Raw genomic sequence first — 26221 nt, 5'->3', positions numbered from 1 at the left:
TGTTATAACCAATTGTTCCGTCGACGTTGGCCGTTGTGAAAATGACTTGCCCAATTTTACCTATGCTGTATCGTCAGTATACCCTTAAGTGGTAGGGTGATTTAAATATAATTTAAAAATAAGAATTATATTTTTAGCTTTAAAAGGAAGTAAATCAGGGCTTCATGTTTGATTGGAGAGACATCTTAAAAAATAGACTAGAGAATGTCCTTCCTATCGATCTGATACAACTTAGCATCGAGCGAAAATGCATTTTGTCAAGTAGATGACTCCACAGCAAATAAAACCCAATTAATAGTACACGGCAGGTGAATATAGATATACAACACAAACATCGGGATGGACCTTAAGTAAATCACGAAGCGGTGCATAATAGAGAACAACCAACTAAATAATTTTAAATAGACCACAGTGTCAAACTTTGTTAACATTATGTACTGTATTATTAAAACAAATGAATATTACTTAGCTGTTGTGTTCTATAATTAAAGTCTAGGTTCTCATATGACACTAGATAGAAAAAAAAGTTTGGGTCCTTCAGCTCAAACTCTAACCAGCTTCATTGAAATCAGACGCATTTTGCACTAAAAAAATCCTGAAATTCTAATATTTTTACCTATTCATTATCAAAATTGAAATTTTAAACCTAAATCTCACTATGAATTTCCAAATTAATATCATGGTTATCTAGGAATAATTACCTGTCAGAAAACATTTTTGCTTTTAAAATTCATAATTAGCCAGCCAATCAGCGGCCGGGTTAAAATTCTATCCTGGGCTCAATCTACACAGGGGCCATTTCGAAGGTCTTTTTTTATTTAGTTGGTCGTTCCCAAATAAGATTTCCATAATATAAAAAATTACTGTTCAAATTAAATCTTGTTAGTCAATCTAAAGTCAATCTAGTCAAAATTAATTTCAAATTCACTATCTTTTCTGTGAAATCAATAGGCCATATAATGGATCCACTTTCTGGTTCAAGGTTTCGAGATTCTAAATAATGTGTAGATAATGTTAATGTTGCACTTTAAAACGTAAAATCCTAAGTTATACCTTTTAGTTTTTACTAACACCTAGCTGCTACCAATGCTTCAAACTCGGTATTGTTATCTGTCAGAAGCTTTGTTTCCCTTTGGAAAATTTGAAGTACATTTTAATTTCTTGTAATAAAATTCTGTCTATTTTTTTTTTAAATATGATGACAGGAAAGAAAGAACCAGAGCCTTACAAAGTCCATTCAGATTTACCTAGAACCATTTAAGCAAAATCCTACATTAAAATGCATGTAAAATACACTTTAACGACCATTTACGCAACAATAGTACGATGGCGTGTAGCAAAACTGAAATGCAATAAAAATGCATCCCCTTACTTCTTGTGTTGGATCATACAAGTTGAAGATACTTGATTAAATTTGATGTGTATTTTGGCTGATGAAGCAAGTAACACATACTCCTTTGGAACGCATGGTTCGTTTTTTTATTGTGATAAAGTGCTGATAATTAAATTTACATTATAATAATAATAATAAAAAACTACTGTTAGAGGTATCTTCATGATTCCAACTGTTCCGAAATCAGAATGATTTTTTTAGTGTTCCAGCAAAATTAATGTATTTTATTTTTCTTACTTTTTGAGAAAATCAACTTTTTATGTCGATGAAAAAAATCCACTTGGAAGGTCTTTATCACTACGGTGTTGATTCCGGTTGAAAACAAGCGTTCTGACGCCCTTCGAATTTGCGAATTCAAACTCAACAAAAGAAGCGGAATAATATCAATAAACCAGATATTTTCAACACTAAATATCGAGATTAATCAGGCATAGAACTCGATTTACCAGGTAATAAGAATTTCCAGGTAATAAGAATTTCCTGTAACAGTTGCGATATGAAAATATTGCGATGTGAGTACAAGGAAATAAGATTAATTTCGGTTTATTCTGATTGCACCATTTTAACTAAATTTGACGATTTGATCCCGAACATTTTCATTCCAATGACGTCACTTTTTAGTCCTCTATATATGAGCCGGGTGATTCATGAAAATATTGCACAAAAAACATCATTAACATGCTTCTGACACATATAATTAATGAGTTGAATTGAATATGTTTGACATTGTGTGTAAAAAAACTATTTTGGTCTTTCGCCGTCGAAAACCGTCATGAACCGCGGTACCACTGGGTTGCGAGCAGCTAACGTCATGTAACCCAGATTGGCACACGTTTTTCTTATTTTTAAGCATCTATTTGTCAGATTGCAATATTATTCCAATTTTTGTACCAATCTCATAAATAGAGCCTATCATCTGTCTGTTGGTCTATGTATGGAATTCTTCCTGCACGTGTTTCCATAAATAGCATCCTTGGATACAGGTCTGGAGCGCACCTGTTATCAACCAGGTGCGGGTACCCAGATTGGCACACACCCAGGTAAAAACAGTGAGCATAGATAAATATCGGGATATTTCAAATATAATTCGACTTTTATTGAAACTACAATACAAATATCAACAATTATTGCCATTGAACACTTTTCTCCATATGTATCTTTAGAATACTTTACGTCAAAATCAATGTTGTCAATAGGCAGGTAAAATTTCATCTTTATGGTTATCACCTTGCCTTTCTTACATGATTTTTACGACAATATTCATGCATATTTTGCCTTTTGAAGCTTTGTGTGTTGTGGTACTGTTAAATAAACATATAAATGGTATAAGGGAGGTAACTCTTGGATTTATAAGTGCTATTCGAGCGCACCTTGGTTTCATTTCGCATGCGCACATTATCGCAGATGAAAACATTTCCATACGATACTAGAAAATCGACATCTATGGAGGATAAAACAGCTCTGAACTATGAAGCTACCAAATAACTGACAACTAAATTGATTAAATTTGTATTCTAGACATAGTTTATACCATTTTCCCCACTTTTTAGAGCAGACTTTTGAGCGAAAAGAGGAAAACTAGAGTCGTCGCACGGGGCAATATTTACAGTAACACTTGAATTCAGGTATTTTCTCAAGTTTATCTCTGTACAAAATTCATCCTAGCAATGGTCATGTGGAAATATCACCATTAAAATATTTCATGATGATCAAGGAATAATTATAGCAACAGCTAAAAGAAAATTTCCAAAGTGAATTAAAACGAAAGCATTATTATCAAAAAGTGTGCCATTTTGGGTAGCGTGCGTGCAATTTGGGTAACATGACGTTATCGTGATTTTTTCGTGTTTATTTCTTCTTATTCATTAAAAAAGCGATCTTTGACTATCTCTGAGTTCAAAAGGTTTCGGCTATAGCATTCATTTCTTTATATTTGAGTTGAATGCATCAAATCGGATCTGTTCTCGACATCGACTGTGCATTGTATAACATTAGGCCTACTATACCTGTACCTGCAGTTATCGTGATTTTTTTCATGCAACTTAGTAGAATTTTACGATGCATACGCAGTAGAAAGATATAATCTAAAAAAGATTGTATTGTACAATTTCTCAATGCATAATATAACTTTGATATTCCATGGTATAAAATGAAAACTGTCGTTTTCTCCGTATCAACGTAACACGAGCGTGTGCTTCGTATTCCTCTCAGGGGGTGTCTTCAACGACGTTCGAGCATATCAGAAAAAAATCAATAAAATAACAAAGATTATCGTATACCAGGTATATCAAAGAACAACAAAAAATTTTGTGATTTGTGATCAATGTGTTATTATCCTTTTTTCACTTTTCTTCATGCTGAAACAACAGCTACATGCACATTACATTTACAATTTTTTATTTTTCCTATAAGGAAATACTCTATCATACAACAATGTTATCTGCTTCTTATAAAAAAATCACTGTATATAAAAAAGCAGAAATCTGGTTTAGTGTTAACGTGCAGATCTTCTGATCTTTCGATTCTCCACCGGCGACAATTTTTTTTCAATTTTTTTTTTTAATATATCATACAAACATGCCTATTCAAACTATTCACAATATCTGGCGAGGGCTACATGTACATGTAGCTCTATTACTACAGAATAAATAATTATATATCTGAGGATTTACATCGGATATATACATGGTCAGTATCTTACAGTAGCTAGGCCAAGGACGTGTCCTTGAATAGGCCTGTTAGTTTTATTTTGGTGTTGACACGGAAAGACGAGATGACTCCTGTCTCCTGGACATGAAAACAAATCATTTATTTCATCTAGGCAAATAATAATTTGAAAATTCCATATAACGCCTGCAAGGAGACGTCCTACATGTAGGCCTATCGCTACCCACAATACACTTGATCGTGGTCTTATACATATGTATTATGTAACTTTTCATCGATAATTTGATCCAGATATATCTGTCTTCGACAGTTATATTTAGAATTATGAATATGTGGAAGGAACGTATGTACAAGATAAAAACAACCCATCTCAACTGCTATTCCGGGACCCTTAAATGTAATATTGGTCACCTCAGCCCAAGCACAGGGGCACGCAAATTATTCATTATGTAAAATAATTCCTATGTACGTCATGTTCACATGACTGAAAATTATATATTATGTAAATATCGGTTAGCTTGAAATTTACATAATATTTAGATTTACATCATATGTCGTTATTTGATAAACATGAACATGTATTTTATAAAATTTTATTTCACAATTTTGTTTTATGTCGGCTGTTCATTTCTTTCCTTTTCAGCTACTTTTAATGTTATAATTTTTGTTCAAAATTATATGTCCCATACTTAAAAATCTACCGTCATTACAAATATTTAATTAAGTTGATTAATTAGAAAAAACCACAGCAACATTAGAATAAAGATAATCGATTAAGATAACAACACAGACTTAGAAGCTAAAAGACCGAGTCTATTCTCAATAGAGTGCATCTCTCCAATGGATGAAGTTGCTTCTAGCACCCGTTGTGAGCACAATTAATGCATTAGCTGTGCCTCGATAAATCTTCTAGTACTTAGATATTAATTATGTATACATCGGTTAGTATCATAAGTTTAAGTGCATTGCATAATGAAGGTATTCCCAACTTTTCTCTTTCAGGAGATTTTTTGAAAAAAATAGTGAGAAATATCAAGATTAGGAGAAGAGAACTTTGTATTATGGATTATCCATTGTTTTAATAAAACATAGACACCAATATAAACTATGTATGAGTGTGTCCTTTTCGCTTCTAGTCATGTCCACTGGGAAAATATTAGATATTAATGGACTGTACAATATGTGATGAATATAGCATTAATCTCCACAAAAATCTATAATTTCTTTCAATCTAATGACGGCGTGTATACGGTGTCACGTGCATGAAAGTAGCCATTAAAATTAAATGATTGTAACCAATTCGTTCAAAGGCAATAAATGCTTCACCCTCATTAACACTCTAATGTATGGAATAGCTTTTTAGTGTAATTTTCTGTTAGATCTTTATCTTGTTAATGTTTGAATTATTTATTCCTATGTGCCCTAAAATAGCACATTAATCTCGAAGCTCGTGCGAGCTTATGGACTATGATCGATACCACATATTATGATGATAATATAGTTGGGTATCAATTGTCATAAAAAGTAGACCATTAGTTGTACCCAGGCATCACCTGCCAACGACATGCACTTTGACCGTCAAACGTCACCGATATCAATAATTAACATTGTTTATATGTACTGTGAACCAGTGATGAACCTTTTAGGAACACGAGGAGTTTGGCATGAGATGGTTGTTTATTACGTGACAATATAGCCTAAAATGGAAATATTTAACTTTTTATATAATTTCCTGATGTTTGTTTATTTAATATACGGGAAGAATAACGGAAGACATTATGGGTTGGAGGCTTGTTTACCCGTACTTAGTGTGACTGCTGAAGTGACTGCACATTCCCGTGAAGACTGTGTAACTATTTGTGATATGTATGGACGAGAGGCAGGCAGGTACAACAAACAAACCCGCCAGTGTACAGTCTTTATCGAAGACAGTGCTATCGTCCAACCTGCTTGCAAAGGTGGCGACGAATATTTTAAACTGACAGGTACGTTTTTTTGTTTATCGAACGGGTATTGTCTCGATTAATAAACAATTATGTTAATTTTGTAGGTATATTTCTAAATCTGTTGATCTAGTGATTTCAACACAACAAATCCCTTTAGTTTACATGAATTTTACATTATTATTCATTGCAGTTAAATAATGCTAGTGCACTGCTTTAATAGTTTTAAGAGGAAAGCGCATCATTTAATAACAGTTGCAATTTTTAAGTATATGAAATAAAATTCTTGTACAAGCGATTACGATTCTATCTGATTTAATTGTTTATATCAATCCGATGCTTTCAACGATGACAAAGCCATTTCATATTCCAATTTTGTCATCATACAATGTTCTAAAAGATTTCCTGTTAATGGCGGGCGGCTGAGACTTATGTCATCCTAATGGGCACATTTCCTAGAGCAGATTAAGGCCAACATTAAGGGTGGCTGACGATATTGCTAATTTTGACTCAAGCGCTTGGATGAATTTTTGTTTCAATTACTGACATATTTGCATTTATATGTTTTTCTTTGATTAACAAAGACTGAGTTGAGACAAGGCAAACTGGAACGTCAAATTGAATAATTACAAAGAATTCAGACTTTGTCGATAAAGGCGTCCTTTTACACTCTCTGGAAAACTTGCGGTTTAAAAGGCTCAATCCCTTAAATCATCATTTTTATTGAAACATGAAAATTCAGTATAAGTTAGTTTACAAGAAATGAATAGCCTATCACCTTTATTGTTAGTTTACAAGAAATGAATAGCCTATCACCTTTTGAGATATGAGTCAAAGCACTTGTTATAACTAGAACAAGCTTAAGTTACAGTAAGTGTTGCAAGCAGCACACGTCCCCTGCCGTCAATTACATTTTTCTAATATATGACCAGTTATCACTGCTTCTGTCTCAAGTTATCGTCCATCCAGAAGCAAAAAACAACCTATTTTTAGTAACAGTGACCTTTTGACTCCAAATTCAATCCCAAGCTATGTTTTCGCCTATATTACTGTTGTATGATGTTTGAAGAAATTCCGTTGATGTGTTCTCAAGTTATCATTCAGAACCTAAAATTTGTGAAACAGTCTATTTTTAATAACAGTGACCTTTGAAGTTGACCTTTTGACCCCAAATACAATCCCAAGCTGCGTTTTCCTATATGCTACCATTGTGTGAAGTTTGATCAAATTCCAATGATTTTTTCAAGTTATCGTCTGAAAACGAAATCATACAGACAGACAGACAGACAGACAGGCAGACGTGAACAAACAACGTAGTCCCTTCCCGTTTCACCGACAGGGGACTAATAACAAACTGCCATAATCAAACTGATTTAAATAGTCAAATCCTTGTAAGAACATGTTATAATATCTTCATAGTTTTTCCCCATATAGCGTTGTATGAAGCCGTTGTTTAGAATTTAGTTCTGTACTGAGTAGTGAATGGGGGGGGGGGGGGGGGGGGGGGGGTCGGACTCCTTACGTCTGCTTGTTTTTTTTGTGGAATAACACACAAGTTTATTTTGATTGATTTTACAAATACAGCTTGTTTTCTTGCTATCCTGGAGTATTACATATATAACCGTTGCACGCTTTAGATATAATGATAAATAACCGCTTATTTTCTACCAGTAGACTCATCGAGTATATATCATTAGTATACACACGTTTACAAATATATATCATTATTCTTTATATTGTTTGGGTTTTTGTGTGCCTAAATGTCCTATAACAGCAATAGTCATTTGGGCATTTAAATCTAAAAGCTTTTAGAAAATTGAAATTCGAAATTTTCACAGAAAAACCACCGACCTGCAGACATTTCCTGACAACTGCCCCATCTGAGTTTTGAGGTTCCAACCCAGAGTTTGAGAGCTTGTGTTATTGCGGGACCACTAGGCAATGCCGCTCAATGTATGTTCCGAAATTCCTGTACATTGTAAGCGTTAGTCAACACATTAATAAAATCAATCCGATACTTCATTAACTCTCAACGAGATCCAAGCCAATATCTCAATACCGAGCTCAACATATTTATCCCACAGTGGAGAGATATTGATAGAATGTTTAATGGATTTTTGATGTATTTTATTATTACGGGATACTCCATAGTGGAAGATTAATCTAATTTTAATTAGGCAAATATACTTGATTTGTTCACTTTGCTTATTACATACTGTAATATGTTGTAGGTAACTGTCAGTCTGTACCCTTGTCGTCAGGATACACTTTAGTTTTTGCTTATTACATATTGTAATATGTTGTAGGTAACTGTCAGTCTGTACCCGTACCGTCAGGATACACCTTAGATTATTCATACTACATATTGTATCATGTTGTAGGTAACTGTCAGTCTATACCCGTACCGTCAGGATACACCTTAGATTATCCATACTACATATTGTATTATGTTGTAGGTAACTGTCAGTCTATACCCGTACCGCCAGGCTACACCATAGATTATCCTTACTTCGGCAGCAAAGCGAGAGGAAGATATCTTTGTGACACTACCACAGACCAACAACCGTTCGACAGCTGTCCATTAGTTACGTGCAATGATCAACAACAAGCTAACCCCACCCCGGCATCTTGTTCAGGTAATTAAAACCTTACATACCTTACTTTAAACAAAAACTCAACGTAAACAAAGAATTTATTTTCATTTTTATTTAAATTTTACATTACAGATTAACATCACTATTTTTTAATTTCATTGGGGTATGAAAGAAATTTTGTTTGCAAACTGTGTGAATCCGCGTAGCGGATTCTCACAAAAGTTTGCAAACACAATTTATTTCATACCCCGATGAAATTAAAAAATAGTGACTTCAATACTTATAATTAATTTCCCAGGCTACTTTATAAAATGAAATACATTTACACGTACGATTCCATTGATTTTTTCCAAGGGATTATTTTTTCCAAATCAATACGCAACGTCAATGTTTCTATTGTGACGTCATGATAACGTCGGGAATTCCGCGCCATTCTCGGATTTTTTTTCATCGTGGAATGAAAAAAATGAATGGACCAATCAGAAAGCCTGTAACAAAGAGAAAATTTACATTACAGATTAACATAAGGATATTATAGTGTTTGGGCAGTTTGGGTCTAAAAGTTATATACAACTTTCGACAAATATGTCATTTATATGCATTAGATAATTACCTTGACATTTTGTGTATTACTTAGTCAAATAAATACAAATGAAAACCCCCTCATCTTGATTGATTACTGATTAGTGTGGTGCCTCTTTGTGAGTTCCTTTATCCATAGATCTACCAATCCGACGTCTGTGTTACACGCATGTTTGTTGTAATACCTTCGTTTACATTCTGGAACAACTGACAACTAAAACGCTAAGTGAATGCAAAGTGGTTTTCTTCATTTATTTATAACACAATAAAATATCATTACATCTAGGCAAGTGTATGACTGTTTGACGTTTATTTCATGCCTCTAGATGTTTTATCTTATAACTGACATCAATTCAAATAATAATAAATTATAATTCTCTTTTCATTACTTAATTTGGATCTAATCATTCAACCATTAATGAATCTATGTTTAAATGTTTTTCATCTCTCCTATTACTAAGACTGTATCGATGTGATCTCTAACAGCCCTATTCACAATAGGTTTATTGTATTGGAATCGATGTTGCTCCAGATAGTTCATACCCCATTACTTTATGAAAAGGTCAGCAATTAGTCCGGTTCGCATGATTATCGATTCATGTTATTTTTTGAAGAGGGTTTACCTCACAACACAAAACATTTTGTAACCTTCAAAAGCATTTGCAATATTAAGAAAATACTTATTAATCCTCATAGATTTTTTAGGTATAATAACGACCATCATATATTTCGCCAAAAATATTTCATTAACATTAAAAAGAAACGCCATTTATCAGTTGTTACATCTCTGCTTTGGTTTCCATGGTGACGTTGGTGTACTTTGCATTCCTATGAAAATACATAGTAATGAACGTTTTTAGTGTCAGTAAACGTTATTACAATGGCATTTAGGAAACCGAATAAAAAATTGTGATGATGATTATTTTATGACTATTGTTAAGCTTTGTAACCAAAATGTTTTCAAACATTTAAGTGCTGTATTCTGCAAAAAGAGGGGATTGTATTGACTATTCTCAATACCTTCTTTTCAGTTGCTGATTTTCCCTTGATAATATTTACTTTTCCAAATAGATTGTTCTGATGTTTGGTCCAATCATCGTGATTTTCAATGAAGGTTTCGGCCGATAAGGGAGCATTTCGATATTTTTAGTTGTTGATGACTATACAGGCCGCCGGGCAGCTTCGACCAACCTTTGTTAGTGAGATTTGTCACTCAGATGCAATCTCCTTAACCATTGAAAGTGTGATTTGATTGCTTAATCTTTCCCGCAATAGGTCTCTTTGAGCTTTTCTTGGATCAATTAAAGGGAAGTTTTACCTAGAAAATACCCAGATGTTACGGACCAGTAAGCGCTTTATACTTCCAGATTGATTCTGGGTAAAATATGAATTTTGATTAGGAAAGAGTCGCCATAACTGAACATACTTAATCATAAACGTAAAGTTATAAAAGCGCACCACGTATTTATAATGTACGGTACAATAGGTATTTCGGGTGCAATGAAGTCTATGATGACAAGCTCTTGAATAATGTTACAAGTGTAACTTACGTTACCGATAGGTACATACAGTACAACTGAAAACATAATCATCGACCAATCATTAAAAAGTAGTTATACAAAGATTGTTCTATATTATCGATCAAAATGGACGAAAATTAAAACATGTCTATTATCTTACAAATAACTTATCAATCTAATTATTTCACTAAACAACAAGAATGGCATCATTGTATCACATGGTCTCAACTAAACCTATTTTATCTCTCTAGGGAACAATAAGGTTGACTAGAAGAAGGTCGAATTTTCCAAATGAATGTGTACCTTAGTAATGTTATGTGTAGAAAATCTATTTAGAGTATTGTTGCGATGATAAAGAAAAGTATAACGATGAAGAGACTTTGCTCCAGATCACCCGCCATTGGACCTGAAGCGTTTTATTTTACAGTTAAAGACATGTTCAACAGTAGTCAGACTGAGTATGAAGGCGGGGTTACCTGTACAGTTAATGGTGTCACCTGTCAGAGATGGGACTCGGACGAACCACACGTTCCTAATTACTTTCGTGGGAGGAGTGACCTTGGAAACAGATGCAAGCTTGAAAGTGAACATCGCCCCTGGTGTTACACCACTGACCCAGCAGTAAGATGGGACTTTTGTCCGGTGGAGGACCTGGATTGTGGAGATCCACCCATTGTAGCAGCTCCGCCCACCAATGAAGGAATCGGCATCAACATCGTGCGGCCATATCGAGGCTCGTACGGGTTGTCATGGTACCAGTGTGCGTCATTGACAACGGCCGATCCTCTGGCCAGTTGTCCCGTGGCGCGTTGCAAAGGCGATTTTACATGGACACATGTAAATGTTTCGTGTTCAGGTAACTAAGCTTTTGAAACTCTTTTGAATCAAGTGCTTATTGCATGAAAGGTATGGAAGGTTAGCATCACTGTCACCAAAGCAATTACTTAAAGCAAGAGTAATTAAATCAAATTAATAAAAATGAAATAAAAATAACATTAAAAAGTCTCAATGCAACAGGTATCGAGAATATATGTTGGGAATGTATCCCTTGTTGAAAGGTGGTATCACAATGTGTTGGGCATTGTTGGATGAAGTTAGTTCTTTCCACATTTCAAAAGTAGCAAAACAGATTATTTTCATTTCAGCAAATTTCATTGAGGAGATCACATGTGAAAAGGACTGAATAACAGGCGAAGCCTATATATAAATTCTTTCCTTGGGAGGATAAAGTGATATCATTTACACTTACTTTGAAATCAATAATAATATAACAACAAAACATAAAGGAGGTGGTAAATATTTCGTATGTTATGTAACTTCACATTTGATAATTACCATTGTTTGATCCATTTTTTATCAAAAATATATTGAACAAATGATAGCACAACCAATTAATATAATAAAGCAAAGTTAGTTCACATAGCAAAATCAATTACGAGTACAAAGATATTGTGGTACTTCATTGTCAGATAATTTACTTTCTTAATATCCGTTATTGCATCATTAAACGGGATGAATGCTTTCAATTCTATCCATTGCTTTCGACGGGGTAATTGTAATGCCACTGCTTTATGTGAGCGTTTGTTTAAATCATTGCATTATTCATAAAGGCCCTTTATAACTTGGGCAGGTATTTGAAAGAAAATTAAGGTCAGAGTTGTGATTGATGCCCTTGTTAAAATATCGCTAGATATTTGCTCATAATTTTAACTTTAAGATATAAAATAATATAAGTTTACCACCTATACATAACTTTATTAATGACCTATTTTGCATTTTATGATTCTATGAGGAAAGTTCATTATGTATGTCAACTGCAATGTCTGTCATATACAAGGGATAGCCTCCTGTATAGAAAATATTTCACTAATTGAGTTGTCAATATGTTTGTCAGAATATTGTTATAGGACCCCACACAAATGAAATATAAACATAATGTTCCGTGGCAATTATCTAATTTAAGATTTTATATTTCCAGTAAAAGACTGCTACAATGGCACCGCTCTGACCTATGAGGGAAGGGTCTCCTGTACACAGACGGGCTTCCCCTGTCAGAGATGGGACACTGACTACCCTCACTCACATTCGATACTCGCGGAACGCAGTGACCTTGAGAACTGGTGTCAGATTGGGGACGAGAATAGACCATGGTGTTATACGACAAGCCCAGATGTGCGATGGGAGTATTGTACAGTACCAGAATGTTCATCGTGACCTTGAGACATAAATGTTTATCGTTACTTTGAGACAAGGAAATGTTCATCCGTCGGGACCATGATATAAGGAAATGTTCATCGTGGCTTTGATAATTTTCATAGTGGGTTTGATATAGAAAAAATGATCAGGGTAACCTGGAAATAGAGAAATGTTCATCATGACCATAAGATAGGATAATGTGACCTTGTCCCTGGGACAATTGATAATAATTTTCATATATCATACTGGATGTCGGCGATATTACATGTACATTACTTCGTAAAAAATGTTAGCTTATTGTTGAATATTATACACAAATGTAGCATGTGTTACTATCAAATAACCACACATATGTTACTAGTGTGATATAGCCTAGAGCGATTTTCGTTGGGTGTGCCAGGAAAGAAATCCATTTTGATTTCATGTTAGAAAACAATAGAAGGCTTCGGAAAGATCACGATTTCGATGAGTTAGGCTCTGGCGTACTAATACCACAATCAGAGTTCAAAAGGTGAAGAAATGACTGGGTATTACGTCAGTATGATAATTCACTGAATAAAATAACATATTCTGAAAACTGATCAGTATGGAAATATATTCTTATGAAAATCTTTAAAATGGATTGAAATGTTGTACTTATCGCTGTATATCCTGTTTTATTGATGGGACTATTTCATCTACTGTTATTGTGTAGTCGGTTGTCCGTGGCAAGAACTCAACTCTTTCCCGATGATATTTTTTACCATACAAACGTATAAATTTTATTTTCAAACTTTATTTTGCACTTTTTTTATCTTTTTTTTTATAACGAGATTGACTATCTATATATAAAAATAATCATTGGTTATCATATTTTTGACATGCATTGGTGTGTAACATACATTGGGTGTTCTTGCATATCTATCATGATGCGCTAACGCACACCATTAGCTTTTCTAGAACAACCAATGTATGTTGCATACCAATGCATGTCAAAAATACGACCAATACTTAAATATTTCTAATGACACGAAAGACACGAGTACCTTCAAGAATTCGTCTACCAAAGCTTCGGATAATATTCTATGTGTATGTATTTGCGCAATACATTGCGCATTTTAATGGTTAACTATGTTCACATTAACATAAAAATATAAATCGTTTGTGTCCCGATGAAATATAATGCTATCCACCCTGATATTAAACTATATCAATTGTATTGCTATCCAATTTTGCGCCCCGCAGAAATCGGGATGCGATCCATCCCGATATTTAACTTTATAAGTACTGATTGTTAATACGCCAATAGCAAAATTACCCAATCTTTACTTATTTGTGTCAATATATCTATACATTCTGGGGAAATTATTATCTAGATAATAACTTGATTTTGTTTGATCGACGGTAAAGCATTTTAATTAATTACTCGTAAAATTACAATATGGGTTTCATTATGTTTACCAATGGAATGAAATAATTCTGAAAATGTTCTTTTAAACAGGCCAAGGTGGTCATTCAGTTGAGTAAGTCCACATTACATAATATTCCACCAAATAAATTACAGCATCGATACTTCATAAACAATTATAAAGATAAGGATAGAATTTCTGCCTTTTATTTATTTATTTCATCTATTTTTTTTCTTTTTCCCGGTTACATTGATTAGGCATGAGTTTACAATACCGCTGTATGTTTTTTTTTATATATGTACAAGTATATCAATGGCACAATGGAAATAACACATATCTCGAGGAACATCACATATATCATATTATCCATTTTATGTTTATTTTAATGTTGAACCAATGTACCGATAAACGTCCTCGTGAGAGGCTCGTGTGTGTCCATAGCACGAAAGAACACTTACTTATCTGAAGACAATACATACATAATTTAGTTCGTTATGTGTATGTAAATAACAGTTTACAACTCATTAGTGACAATTCAATTGCCATAAGTCTTTGGCAAGTTTCACAACCAATCTTTAATTCCCAGAAAAAGAATTTTCATTAATAATATTACTATGTCTTTATTGTTAATATTTACGTATATATGCATATATTTTTTTTACATTTACTGTTTGAAAAAATGAGTGCTTATTCCATAGGATATATGAGGACAAGTCTTTTTTAAGTAGAAAAAATGTCTAAGATAATAAAATACAAAAAGTTATAATATGACTTGGAGATATGTTTTATCACTTAGAAATTATATTTGACAAAATAAGTAAAGATGCGCGGAGAAAAATCCATATGATTCAATGCATCCATGTAAAACAACTGCTATTTTGACCTTTGTCTTAATTATTGCATCACACTCGTTGACAATACTATGTACATAATGCAACATGTGAACATTAATCAAAAATGATTAAGGAGTTGATTTTGCTTTAAAACGTGGTCACTGATTATGATGTGTTCATTGTGTAGTGGCACCTGTTTTACACTGAGTCTCCTTCCTTGGTCGCAGTAAACACATGGCACCCCCTGCCGGATGAAGCATGGTTTTGTCTATTACACCCATTGGTTGATTCGGCACAAGTTCAAAGTCAAAGTTTTGGACCATCTTCGCCATAAGGATCTTTGTCTCTATCTGTGTAATAAACAAACAAAAAATTTAGATAAAGAGTAAAGAAAAATCAACTTGATACGAACACAAATACGGAACAAAGCCAGAAAATGACCAGAAAAAACTATTTGTATCAAATCTTCAGTACTTTTGTTATTTGTATTGCTGATGATTTATTTAGTTGAATAAACTTTCATAAAACCAATCCGACTTACCAATGCAAATTTCTTTCCAATACATGTGTGAGGGCCAGCCGAAAATGGAGTGGACATGTAGCTACCTATTCTGGAAATGAATAATTGAAGTAGTATAGATACAGTTGTGATGTACTCAATATGACTGAAGTACATTACAGATAATATCCAATAAAATATAGTAATCTGCCAATTAGTTATTTTTATCTGTAAATACGCATTGATTCATTCGTTATTCACTGATAGGAAGAGTTTCCCCCACAGATTGATAATGCTATATTCATTATCACATCAGATATAGGAGAAGTTGTTAAAATATTACACATACTTTTCGTTTCTTTTCGGATCGAATCGTTCCGGTATAAATAATTCCGGATCCGTCCACGTTTTAGGTGATCTACTGGTGGCGTAAAAACTGACCTTCAACGAAAACGATTAATTAATCTGAATTAATACTCAAACAAATACCATTATATCTTTCTGATATTTCATGTTTATAATAGTGCGAAACCGGTTGTCATCCGCATTCCCTAATCTAAATATGTTGTTTTAGGTTTGTTTTGGTTTTGGAGTTTTGTTCCTGGGGAAATGAAATGCAGTTGCTTTTATGATATGAAAGTTTCTTACTACATAGTTTAAATGCGTTAATTAAACCTTTCTACACAACTGGACGTGGAAATCGGATTTAATATAAATTTAAAGTTCATATTATGACTTCTATTGAAGGTTTATGTAAACCATACCGAAGCCGTTGTAATGTAGAGTTCCACTGTATCCATAACCATTACGTATATTCACATGACGACAATATATTGTTTAACAATAATACAATTAACAATGACACCCAAGAACCCAATCCATTATCACTTGTGTAAATTCATTGATGAAAACAATGCAAACTGTTCAATAGGCGTAGTCAAAAAGATTCAAATCTAAATGGCTTTGTCTGCGTGTACTTGGTTTAACATTACTTGAGGTCCAATCTAGAGCTAAGGTAATATATGATCAGACAAATATATTCATCGAGAGTGTCTTTTGTGATTGCGTATGTGTAATGGGACCGAGTTCATCTTTATTGGGTTCTTTTGTCGGATATATAGGTCATTTCAATATTTCATATTACATGTTGTATATTTCATGTAACTCTTTTCTGATCACATTACAGTAAAACCACTTAGCTTGCTAAGCTTGAGGAATAAATAGTCTGGAACGAGAGTCTGGTCTGGTTCGTGTTTGAATTTTGTAACCGATAGAGTGCGCGCTAAAACGTAAATATATTTGTGCAAAACGACTTTATGAAGAATGGTGATTTGTTTTTTCTTTTACTGAAAATTTATTTTTTGTTGTTCAAGTGTGGCTGACAATGTTGTTTTTTTAAAGATTCGTATCCGTCAAAGTGTGTTTCAATAAAAAGTTTTACCGATTTCAAATCACAAAACTTATGCTTGGGTCACAATGATCGGCCGATATCCGGGCATAGGGGGTAATCGGGAGTACACCGTTGGTTTTGGCTATTTTCCCGACATCGGACAATACCGGTAAAAAATGTGTCACACATCATTTACATAAAAAGGAGGCCGTGTGGTAATCGTACGGCGTCTGTTTCCAAAGAAATTTTTGGGGACAACGAAGCAGTGAATACCGACCGAGCATCTCATATTAATCGGCCGATTATCATAATAAGTCCGGGCGGTAACCGACCTATTTTCCGAACACCGTACGAATATTATACGGATAATGAACGATAGTTGCACCAGGCCCGGCTGAATGTCGGGAGGTGTGATTGCCACTCGATTCCCGACCGGATATCGGACGACTATTAAACGATGTCTGAAGGATATGTGGCCGGTTATGGAAATCTACGGGACACCGGAGAAATTTTAACTTCGAGTTAAAACTCTTCGGGCACCTCTCCGATGCTGCTTGAGAGCCCCAGCAACCGGCTGGCCACGTCTGGTGTCCGGCTCAAAATCGTGCCGTGAGTACACCCTAAGCCTTATTGGAAGGAGTTGTGACCGAAGCATTAATGCTTCGGTCGCATAATGCTTCGGTCCAATCGCAACCCCTTCCTATTTTCGAAGTTTAAATATCTCCGGTGTCCCGTAGATTTTCCTAACCGGCCAAATATCCTTCACACATCTTTTAAGTATCGTCCTATATCTGGTTAGGAATCGAGTGGCAATCACACCGCTCGACATTCGGCCAGGCCTGGTACAACTATCGTTCATTATCAGTAAGATATCCGTAAGATATTCGTCCAGTGTCCAGAGAATAGGCTGGTCATCGCCCGAACATTTTGTGATATTCAGCCTATTACTATTAGATGCTCGGTCGGTATTCACTGCTTCGTTGTTCCCAAAAAAATTCTCTTTGGAAACAGTCGTCGTGATATTACCGTACGGCCTCCTTTTTATGTAAATGATGTGTGACACTTTTTTGACCAGTATTGTCCGATGCCGGGAAAATGGCCAAAACCAGCGTTGTACTCCCGATTACCCCCTATGCCCGGATATCGGCCGATCATGGTGACCCAAACATAAATCACGAACCGAGTCGGACTCTCGTTCAGTGGCGAAAGTCTGTGGAATAGGAGATAATGAGTAAGATCGCCTCTAAAAATCATACATTGAATGCAGTATGCGTTTCTTGGTAAACACAATAAGGTCCCGTTTCCGGTTCCGAAGTCAAACCTACCACAAGATCAGTTTTGATTGGAAGTTTATACCCTCCTATATTACAGTCACGCCCGGTTTCTCTGAATGTTTGCTTGATGACTGGAAACAATCTTAGTGTCTCCTTCACCACCATATCAAGATACGGCAAGTCGTCCAGGTCGGCAGTTGTTAATACAGATAATGACGCCACATTGCTGTCGATCTCCTCCTGTAGTCTGTCAATTGGTAAAAATGTAACACGTTTTGAATCAGTTAATCATGGGACTTTATCTTCATGCAAAAGTTATTAATTGAAATCAAAATCTTACTTCATAATTTGCAACAAACTAATAAATCAGATGCAAACTTTAATTGCATCCGCTGCTATTTGCGGTTTGAAAGAACATAAATGTCAATATCATTTTTATAGAATATAAAGCTGGAGAATATGCTAGTTTTATGAAATATTACTTTATATAATCATTTGACTTTAGTAATAAACTATATAAAAAACGTGAAATACTTTTTGTAAGATTCCGGGTTCTGGGCGAGGAGAGTGATCATGAAGCTGAGAGTATTAGCTGTGGTGTCCTCACCTGTATAATGATTACTATGGACAGTTAAATTTACGGGATGTAATTAATTTCCTTTTGGATCATTATACATATAAATTGTCGTTGTTTGAAAATATGTTAATGCTGCATTTTATAACAATGATGGTAATTAGAACATAAACGGCAAATTTAAAAGTTTTGGTTAAGAAATGAACATGTTTAGTTTTAATCGTTACAACAAGCATACAAAACCTGCTATGTAGAATGTGACGAAATTGTCGACCAAGACATCGTCTGTTATTTCCGATGGCCTTTTCTCTGGAAATAGAAACCAATATAGAATCATATTTATTCAACAGCCCGACTAACTATGATGGATCACGATTTTCGAAACTTACTTGAATCTATTCAGAGTTTTTCTTATTGTTAAAACGTATCAATTTTATACAAACTGAATTTCTATCAAACTATTATTAACTTCAATGGCCAATATATTGTCGTATGATCACTGATGGCTGCACAGAATAGTATACGTCTGTCAACATGTTATTCAATTCTGCAACAATGTAAAACCTCGGAAATAATGTAACATTGAATTTAAAAATAGATACATGTATAACATTTTAAAAGCAAATGTGTTTTCCTGAAAGTACATAATAAACAATGTCTACTGACAGTCATTCAGATCGATTTGTCTCCTAAACAAATGCCGAAAAGATATTTCTTCAGTGTTTGGAATAGCATTAATAATATTTTAAAAGCTCTTTTATATATATGATCGAATGGTAAATGTGTTTCGATGTTCTGTTACTTAATTCCCTCTTAACGTACTGCTCCTTATGAGCATACTCACACATACACCATCACACCCACCCTCACACACACACACACACACACACACACACACACACACACACACACACACACACACACACACACACACACACACCCTTATCTTGAATCAAGAGTTTGACGCCCAGGTGGGTTATTTCAGATTTTAACACGGCATGTTTGAATGACACTGTATCATACCTTTAGGATGCTTTCTAAAGACTAAGGACAACCGCTGCTAAAGTTAGAATAGAAGCCATTTATTATTTGTAACGATGATTAAACTTCTTCATAGTTCCATCTTCATTCAAGTAAAATGATGAGTTACCCTGAAGCTCTAGAAAAGATTCCAGAAGGTCTGACGGCATATAGTCTCCTCTTAGCTTTGATTTCTTTCTTTCATCTATTTGTTCCTGTGCGTTTAATCTTAGTTGTTTTACTGCATTTCGAACTTCAATGCAATATTTCCAGTTCAACGGGTTCATCTGTATTATACAAGTACAAAATGACAACATTTTATTATACTTCCATCATTGTAATTACTGTATACAACTAATAATCTGAGACAGATAGATCATATCTTAATTATTCTCCCTTTAAGGACGTTCCGAACAGTGATCGAATGCGCCGTTCGTTCGGACTTCCTCGGGTCAATGAGTGCATTCGGAACTGCACATGAAAACTCTTTTGTGACTAAGATTATGAAGAATAGCGATCTACATGTATATGTTATCCGTCTAACGATATCTTACCTTTTAACGTAAAAATCAGGATGATATAGTCGATAAACGGCGTATTTGTCGATATTGTATTTAGTTCGGTTTGCCGAAAGCTTGATACCGGGTGAAAATCAAAGTTTGTACGGTAGGTGTAGGACCTAGTTTCGACAAACCAGAAAAAAAATGTTGTCAGGTCTTTGAATTTGGCTAGGCTAATATAACATGAAGCTACATGTATCTTTTGAGAAGCACATTACATAACTCATACAAACGGACTGATATATGCCGATACGGTCTCGATCTTGTACTGAATAAAATGAGATTTCATAACAATCAACTGATTACAACATTTTCTGTTCAACTTCGTTAAACTGTGAATATTTTACACTTAATATCCATGTGTTTTAATGGAGATGCATAATTAATATCAAGATATTCCAATTTTGCCGAGTAATCCTCTAATATAAAACTACAGATACCGAAATATTTTCATCTCTCCATCGCCCCACCCCTGCTTTTCGTTCAATTTGTACAAGCTAGTATATTTCATGAATATTGCGTATGCAGATGTCTACATGTATCATTTTCAGCTAATATGATCCGCAATAAGCACTAACACGTTCGGGAAACAAGACTTTATTTACTGTATACATGTACATTTGTACGATAAGACATAACTACTGTAATTAGATGATGCATGTATTTCCCGTTTTGAGAATATGCATGGAAGTACTCTGATTCTGTTGATCAAATACTATCTTACGAAAAAGCACATGTAAGCTAGTGTCAACAACAGTATTATATCTGTGATATAGAAACTAAACATGTACATGTAGGCATAGACTAATTATTTTCCTGTCTACAGTAATCAGCTGAACGTAGATCAAGGATTCAGAATAAGAGATTTTATTTTAGGCGTATACTTGTCGTATAGGTTATATTGAGGATCCAAATATCTGTTTTAGTTTATTTCGGATAATAAAAATAATATATCTACATTAATTAGATGTGCAGATATCTCCTAAAAAAACATACAAGGACATACAGTTGTGTATGATGACATCGATTTTATCGACATTGTTGTGATCAAGTTGAAGCTATCAACTTCGATCGTTGTCACGTAGACGCTTTTCATCGTTACAATTTTGGCGCCAAATTCAAATTATGCTTGAATATCTGCCTCACACGACTATTGAAGCTATGATATCTTGACGATGGAAAGATAGATTTTGTTAAAATATTTTTCCACTAAAACAATATAAAATCATGGAATGTCTAAAGGGTAATTGAAGTAGAATCTGTACACGGACTTTTCCATATTCAGGCAAAATAATGGCTTATTTGTGTCATTTCTTAGCTTTGTATAGCATCAAATCGGTGGCATCGTGACATAAAATTAACAGGTATAACAATTTATATTATCAGACTTTTACACTTTATAATATTCAATATATAATATGTTCTTTATAAAAATATTACCGCTCGATTTCGGTCTAATAATATAATTGTGAAAAAGTCATTTTTTAGGGGGTAGGGGTATAGAAAGGCTAATTATTCAAAAAATCCCGCAGTCATTTTTTTATATTCTTTTATCATAACTCAAACAACTTTCTAATTATGTGGACAAAAAAAATAAAGAAAATTAAACGACACAATTTTTTGAAATTAGGTATTTAATTTGAAATTCAAATGCAAAAAATGGCCCTTATTAGGCCTCATTTACACGCATTCGCGTGAAAATTCACAATTATTGTATTTTCAAGAGTGGAAACGTCATTGAGGTCATTGATAGCCATATAAAATTAAACATATTAAAAATAAAAAAATTTTGTTATTTGTAATTTTTCAGTCAATTACCAAGCTTTGAAAATATGTGTGTGAAATTGACGGTAAAGTAGGGTTATTGAGAGTACCATATTTCCAAAACCGCACGGTCAAATTTCAAATAAAAACCTTAATAAACAATTTATCAACCAATCTTTTAGTGAGAAAATTTTAAAGAAAATTAAACGAGGGGAAATTTTTAGGCTTAACTGTATTGAACGTCCTTAAGACTTATCTGATACAGTTCATAAGAATTTTCAGATTGAGTGAAAAATTCTAAAGATTTGTTTTTAGTTTTGCGTGTAGAAGTGTTTCAAGCATTGTTGCAGTAGAATTAATTACATGAGACTTAATCAAATTCCTATGCAAGAAGGTGTATGTAAATTAGAAAATAAACTTACTGCGAAGAACGGGTTCAACACCTTCTTTATAAATGCAGACAATGCAAATTCCAAATAAAAGGCGAAAGGGTGAGACCTTTCGTCTATTTTCCCGAGGTCAAAATTAAAGGCAACCTGGAAGAATACAAATAACTTGTTTTAAAGCTAAAACCACTCAATAAAAAGGTATATCAAAACAGAAGATACAAATTCGGTGTTCCTTTGTCCTTTGTCTCATCATCTCCTCTCAGTATTCGAGAATATAATGTTAATTTTGATGTTCACACTTTTAGTTGAGAGATTTACTAGTACCACTTCCTAATGGCATTAAGAATAACCAAACATGGGAATCGTCAAATAAAATGCCTTGTGAGCAATTAGAATTATACCTGGTGTCGTATTTTCTATTTTGCATACTGTATCATATATTGTCTAATATTCCAAATGATAAAAATAATGCGTCGACTTTTACCTTCTATAATAACAAGAGGAAATATAAAGCACTTTTAGAGAATCTATGAAGAGTTGACAGTGAAGATAGTGACGTTTACCTTTGACAAAAGATGGAGAGTAACTTTATGTAACAGAGTTTCCATGGGTACATGTGTTTTTCCATCCGCATACTGCTCCATCTGACGTACAAAACTGTCAGCAAATTCATTGAAATCTGCGGTGAAATGACGAAGGTGGCTGCAATTTTACATTGAAATCCCGTGTAAAAGTATTTTCGAGCAAATATTTATCAAAATATATGTTTTCTGTATCTTGATTAAATCGTTATAACTTGAATTGATTTGCACAATTGGTTGTTAACATCAACTATACATTATTTCATTTCAACCAATTTTATTGAAAAAAAATCAAAAGGATTGGGCAACAGGCTAGGCCTATATAAGCCCTTTCCTAGTCAGAAACTAATCAAATTGAATTATATACATGTATTAAGCTGATTAAACATCTTTATTAAACAAACTTGGTATGTAACAAAAGAATATTATTAAAACTATTAATATGTGCCATGTATAATACTCTTATGGATATATAAATTTTGGGAATAAATTTCATATTGATATTTATATACATAATATAATTGTACAAAGGAGATAATTCATTAACAGACAGAATAATATTATAGTATTAAGATAGTAATTAGTTATGTAATATAAAAGACTTGTAAGCCACTAATACTTTTATGAAGTTTTCTCAGTTTTAATGGGTACATAATCCAGTAATTCTGCCTGTGTCTGGGACTACAAAACTATACATTATCATCAAATGCAGATCAAACGAGACTTACTTCGGCTTAAACCAATGATCCATATGCATACGCTGAATGATCCAAAATTTCTGATCCCTCTCACTTTCAATTCCTCTCCCAAGATATCTAGAAAACAGAGGAGGACCTGTATCTACTGTATGTATAAATTGGTTTTCAGCGTTTTAAAATTAAATACGGATTAGCTCGTAAAGCAAATGAAGTTATTTTTAAAACTACATGTATACATGTTAAATTGAGCAATCATCAGTATTGGATGATGTATGGTGTGCAATTATCCATAGAATCAAACAGGAGTTGCAAACTACATGTACCAACCTGGCGCCGAAGAGATGAGTTGAATTAGAATATATCGTTTTAGATTTAGGGTGAGTTCCCGTCACCAGCACTTCCTGGAATGATGAGTTTAATGTTTATTTTCATAATTATAATTACAATGTTAATTAACTGCACGCATATCAAATGCTGATGGTAAGAACTCATTACATAACAACATGTAAGTAAAGCTTGTTTACCAAAAACAACATTACCTTGACAAGCTCAGGGTCGGCAATCATAACAAATGTTTGATGAAACATACACAATCGTAATATCGGGCCGTAAGTTTTAGTTCTGAAAAGTAAGCAGATGAATATTAATTAAAAATTAAATCACACCCAAAAAAAGATGGTTTAGAGTAGTCCTCGATTCTGTTGTCTTTTACAATAATTATAATATTTTCACGGGGATGCCACATTCGCGATTTCGAGGAACATTGATGAGATCTCAAAAAAAATATCAGTCAAAATAACCGGTATTAAGGTACCTACATCGTGTCATAGATTATTTTTGAATTACTTTAATTAATTATACTAATTAATGAACACGAACTTACAATTCCAGAATGTAATCGTCGAAGATACCGCCGTTTGAGATCACTTTCTGAATGGAGGGAAGGTGGCCGCTCCAGAAACTGTAAAATATGCACACAACACATGTTCCTTTTTTAAGTATAAATGTATATCTTCGAAGTGCAAAAGCGAACAAGTTTATTTCTAATCCTATCAAGGATGCTTTTAAAGACCGTAAAAAGTTAAATTTGTAATGAGACAAAACGCAAATTAAAATTAATGTCATGTTATTGTCATGTTAGGAAGAACGGTCGTTTGTGTGTGTTTCAGGAGCCTGAGGTCTCTTTGTGATAGTGTGTAACTAGTGCTAGCTCACTGAACTAAACCCGGTAAGATGGTCTGCTGCAACTGCTGTTTAAACACGTGTTAATTTAATTTAAACAAACTTTTAAGGCAGAACTTAAGTAAAGTCATACTAATATCGTTGATAAACCCAGTGGCTATTCCTCAACGGAGGTGGTTTTCATCAAAAGTTAAAAAGAGGGTATAAACCATGGAAATATTACGGAAAAGGAATACACGACAAGGACATATCAAGGCATTAGGGCCCTGTGTCAAGTGTTTACAAACTTTATGCATGGTAAGATAAATCCAATCGTGCAGTCCGGGCTTCACATATAATCTGCTAGTTTATTGACTTAGCTTTGAATTTATCATACTTATGCAACTTACATACAATCTGACGTTGTTGGTAATGGTAGAGTGCATGTGACGTGACAGGCTTTGCCCATCAGGTCAATCGTTTAACCTGACCTATAAATAGTTCTACATGTGATTATCATGTTGTTAGTTTGCCTACTTTATCTGACCATATATCAAAGTTTATCTTGCTTTATATATTCATCATTAACTTTACATATTAATATACATGCGGATATATCAATGTTTTGATGCAGATATCTCGTGGTTTGTCCATCAATCTAACTAGTGTCTATCTATAGACATTCTGTACATATCGTCTTACCTGTCCCGGGGAGGTCCAGGTAGATGGTCATACTTCAGATGTTGTTGGTGTAAATACCAGGCTAGTGTGAAGATAACACACACTACAGTAGCACCCAATACTCCTAGGAATTCGGGGGAAATCCACTGGCCCACCATTATCCTCAAACAACCCCAACAATAACCGTTTAAACATATACTTTTATCGCTGTTCTGATGTCAGTAGCCAGGACAAAGGACGACCTCCAACAGAGAGTTATAAGTACGACGACCTTACCCTTGTAAGGTAATGTAGGTATAGTGACTTCCAAGTAAATTTAACGTGAAAGAATATTATTGTAAGTAAATAAGCATACCAGGTATCTGGGTATGAAGGATCTGGGCCACCTACTAGTAAGTATGGCTAGATTAATCTTGCTGAACGCCCGCTCCATATCATTATAGCCTTTTAATGTATGTACTTATGTATCTGTTATGTATATTGTGGTACAAATGCACGTGGTGATTGCGTGAAC

General features: G+C 34.1%; 2 protein-coding genes across 2 annotated transcripts; one reads left to right on the top strand and one right to left on the bottom strand.

Moving 5' to 3' along the window:
- The first annotated feature begins 11131 nt into the window (after window positions 1–11131).
- LOC138318751 (plasminogen-like) lies at window positions 11132–13672 on the top strand. Its single transcript, XM_069261414.1, has 2 exons — window positions 11132–11555; window positions 12678–13672. Exons 1-2 carry the CDS (start codon window positions 11135–11137, stop codon window positions 12911–12913), a joined length of 657 nt encoding a protein of 218 aa, XP_069117515.1. The 5' UTR covers window positions 11132–11134; the 3' UTR covers window positions 12914–13672.
- An 817-nt stretch (window positions 13673–14489) lies between these two features.
- Window positions 14490–26030, bottom strand: LOC138318750 (cholesterol 24-hydroxylase-like). Its single transcript, XM_069261413.1, has 14 exons — window positions 25729–26030; window positions 24749–24826; window positions 24405–24486; window positions 24193–24266; window positions 23896–23982; window positions 23150–23288; window positions 22620–22733; window positions 20004–20160; window positions 19097–19162; window positions 18814–18886; window positions 18331–18526; window positions 15965–16056; window positions 15658–15727; window positions 14490–15466 (listed from the first exon to the last, which is right to left on the bottom strand). Exons 1-14 carry the CDS (start codon window positions 25863–25865, stop codon window positions 15293–15295), a joined length of 1539 nt encoding a protein of 512 aa, XP_069117514.1. The 5' UTR covers window positions 25866–26030; the 3' UTR covers window positions 14490–15292.
- Window positions 26031–26221: the final 191 nt, after the last annotated feature.

The sequence above is a fragment of the Argopecten irradians genome, chromosome 3, assembly GCF_041381155.1.
Source record: "Argopecten irradians isolate NY chromosome 3, Ai_NY, whole genome shotgun sequence".
Taxonomy (NCBI): Eukaryota; Metazoa; Mollusca; class Bivalvia; order Pectinida; family Pectinidae; genus Argopecten; species Argopecten irradians.
Note: the sequence above shows the minus strand (reverse complement) of the source record. Positions and strands in the feature narration are given on the sequence as shown.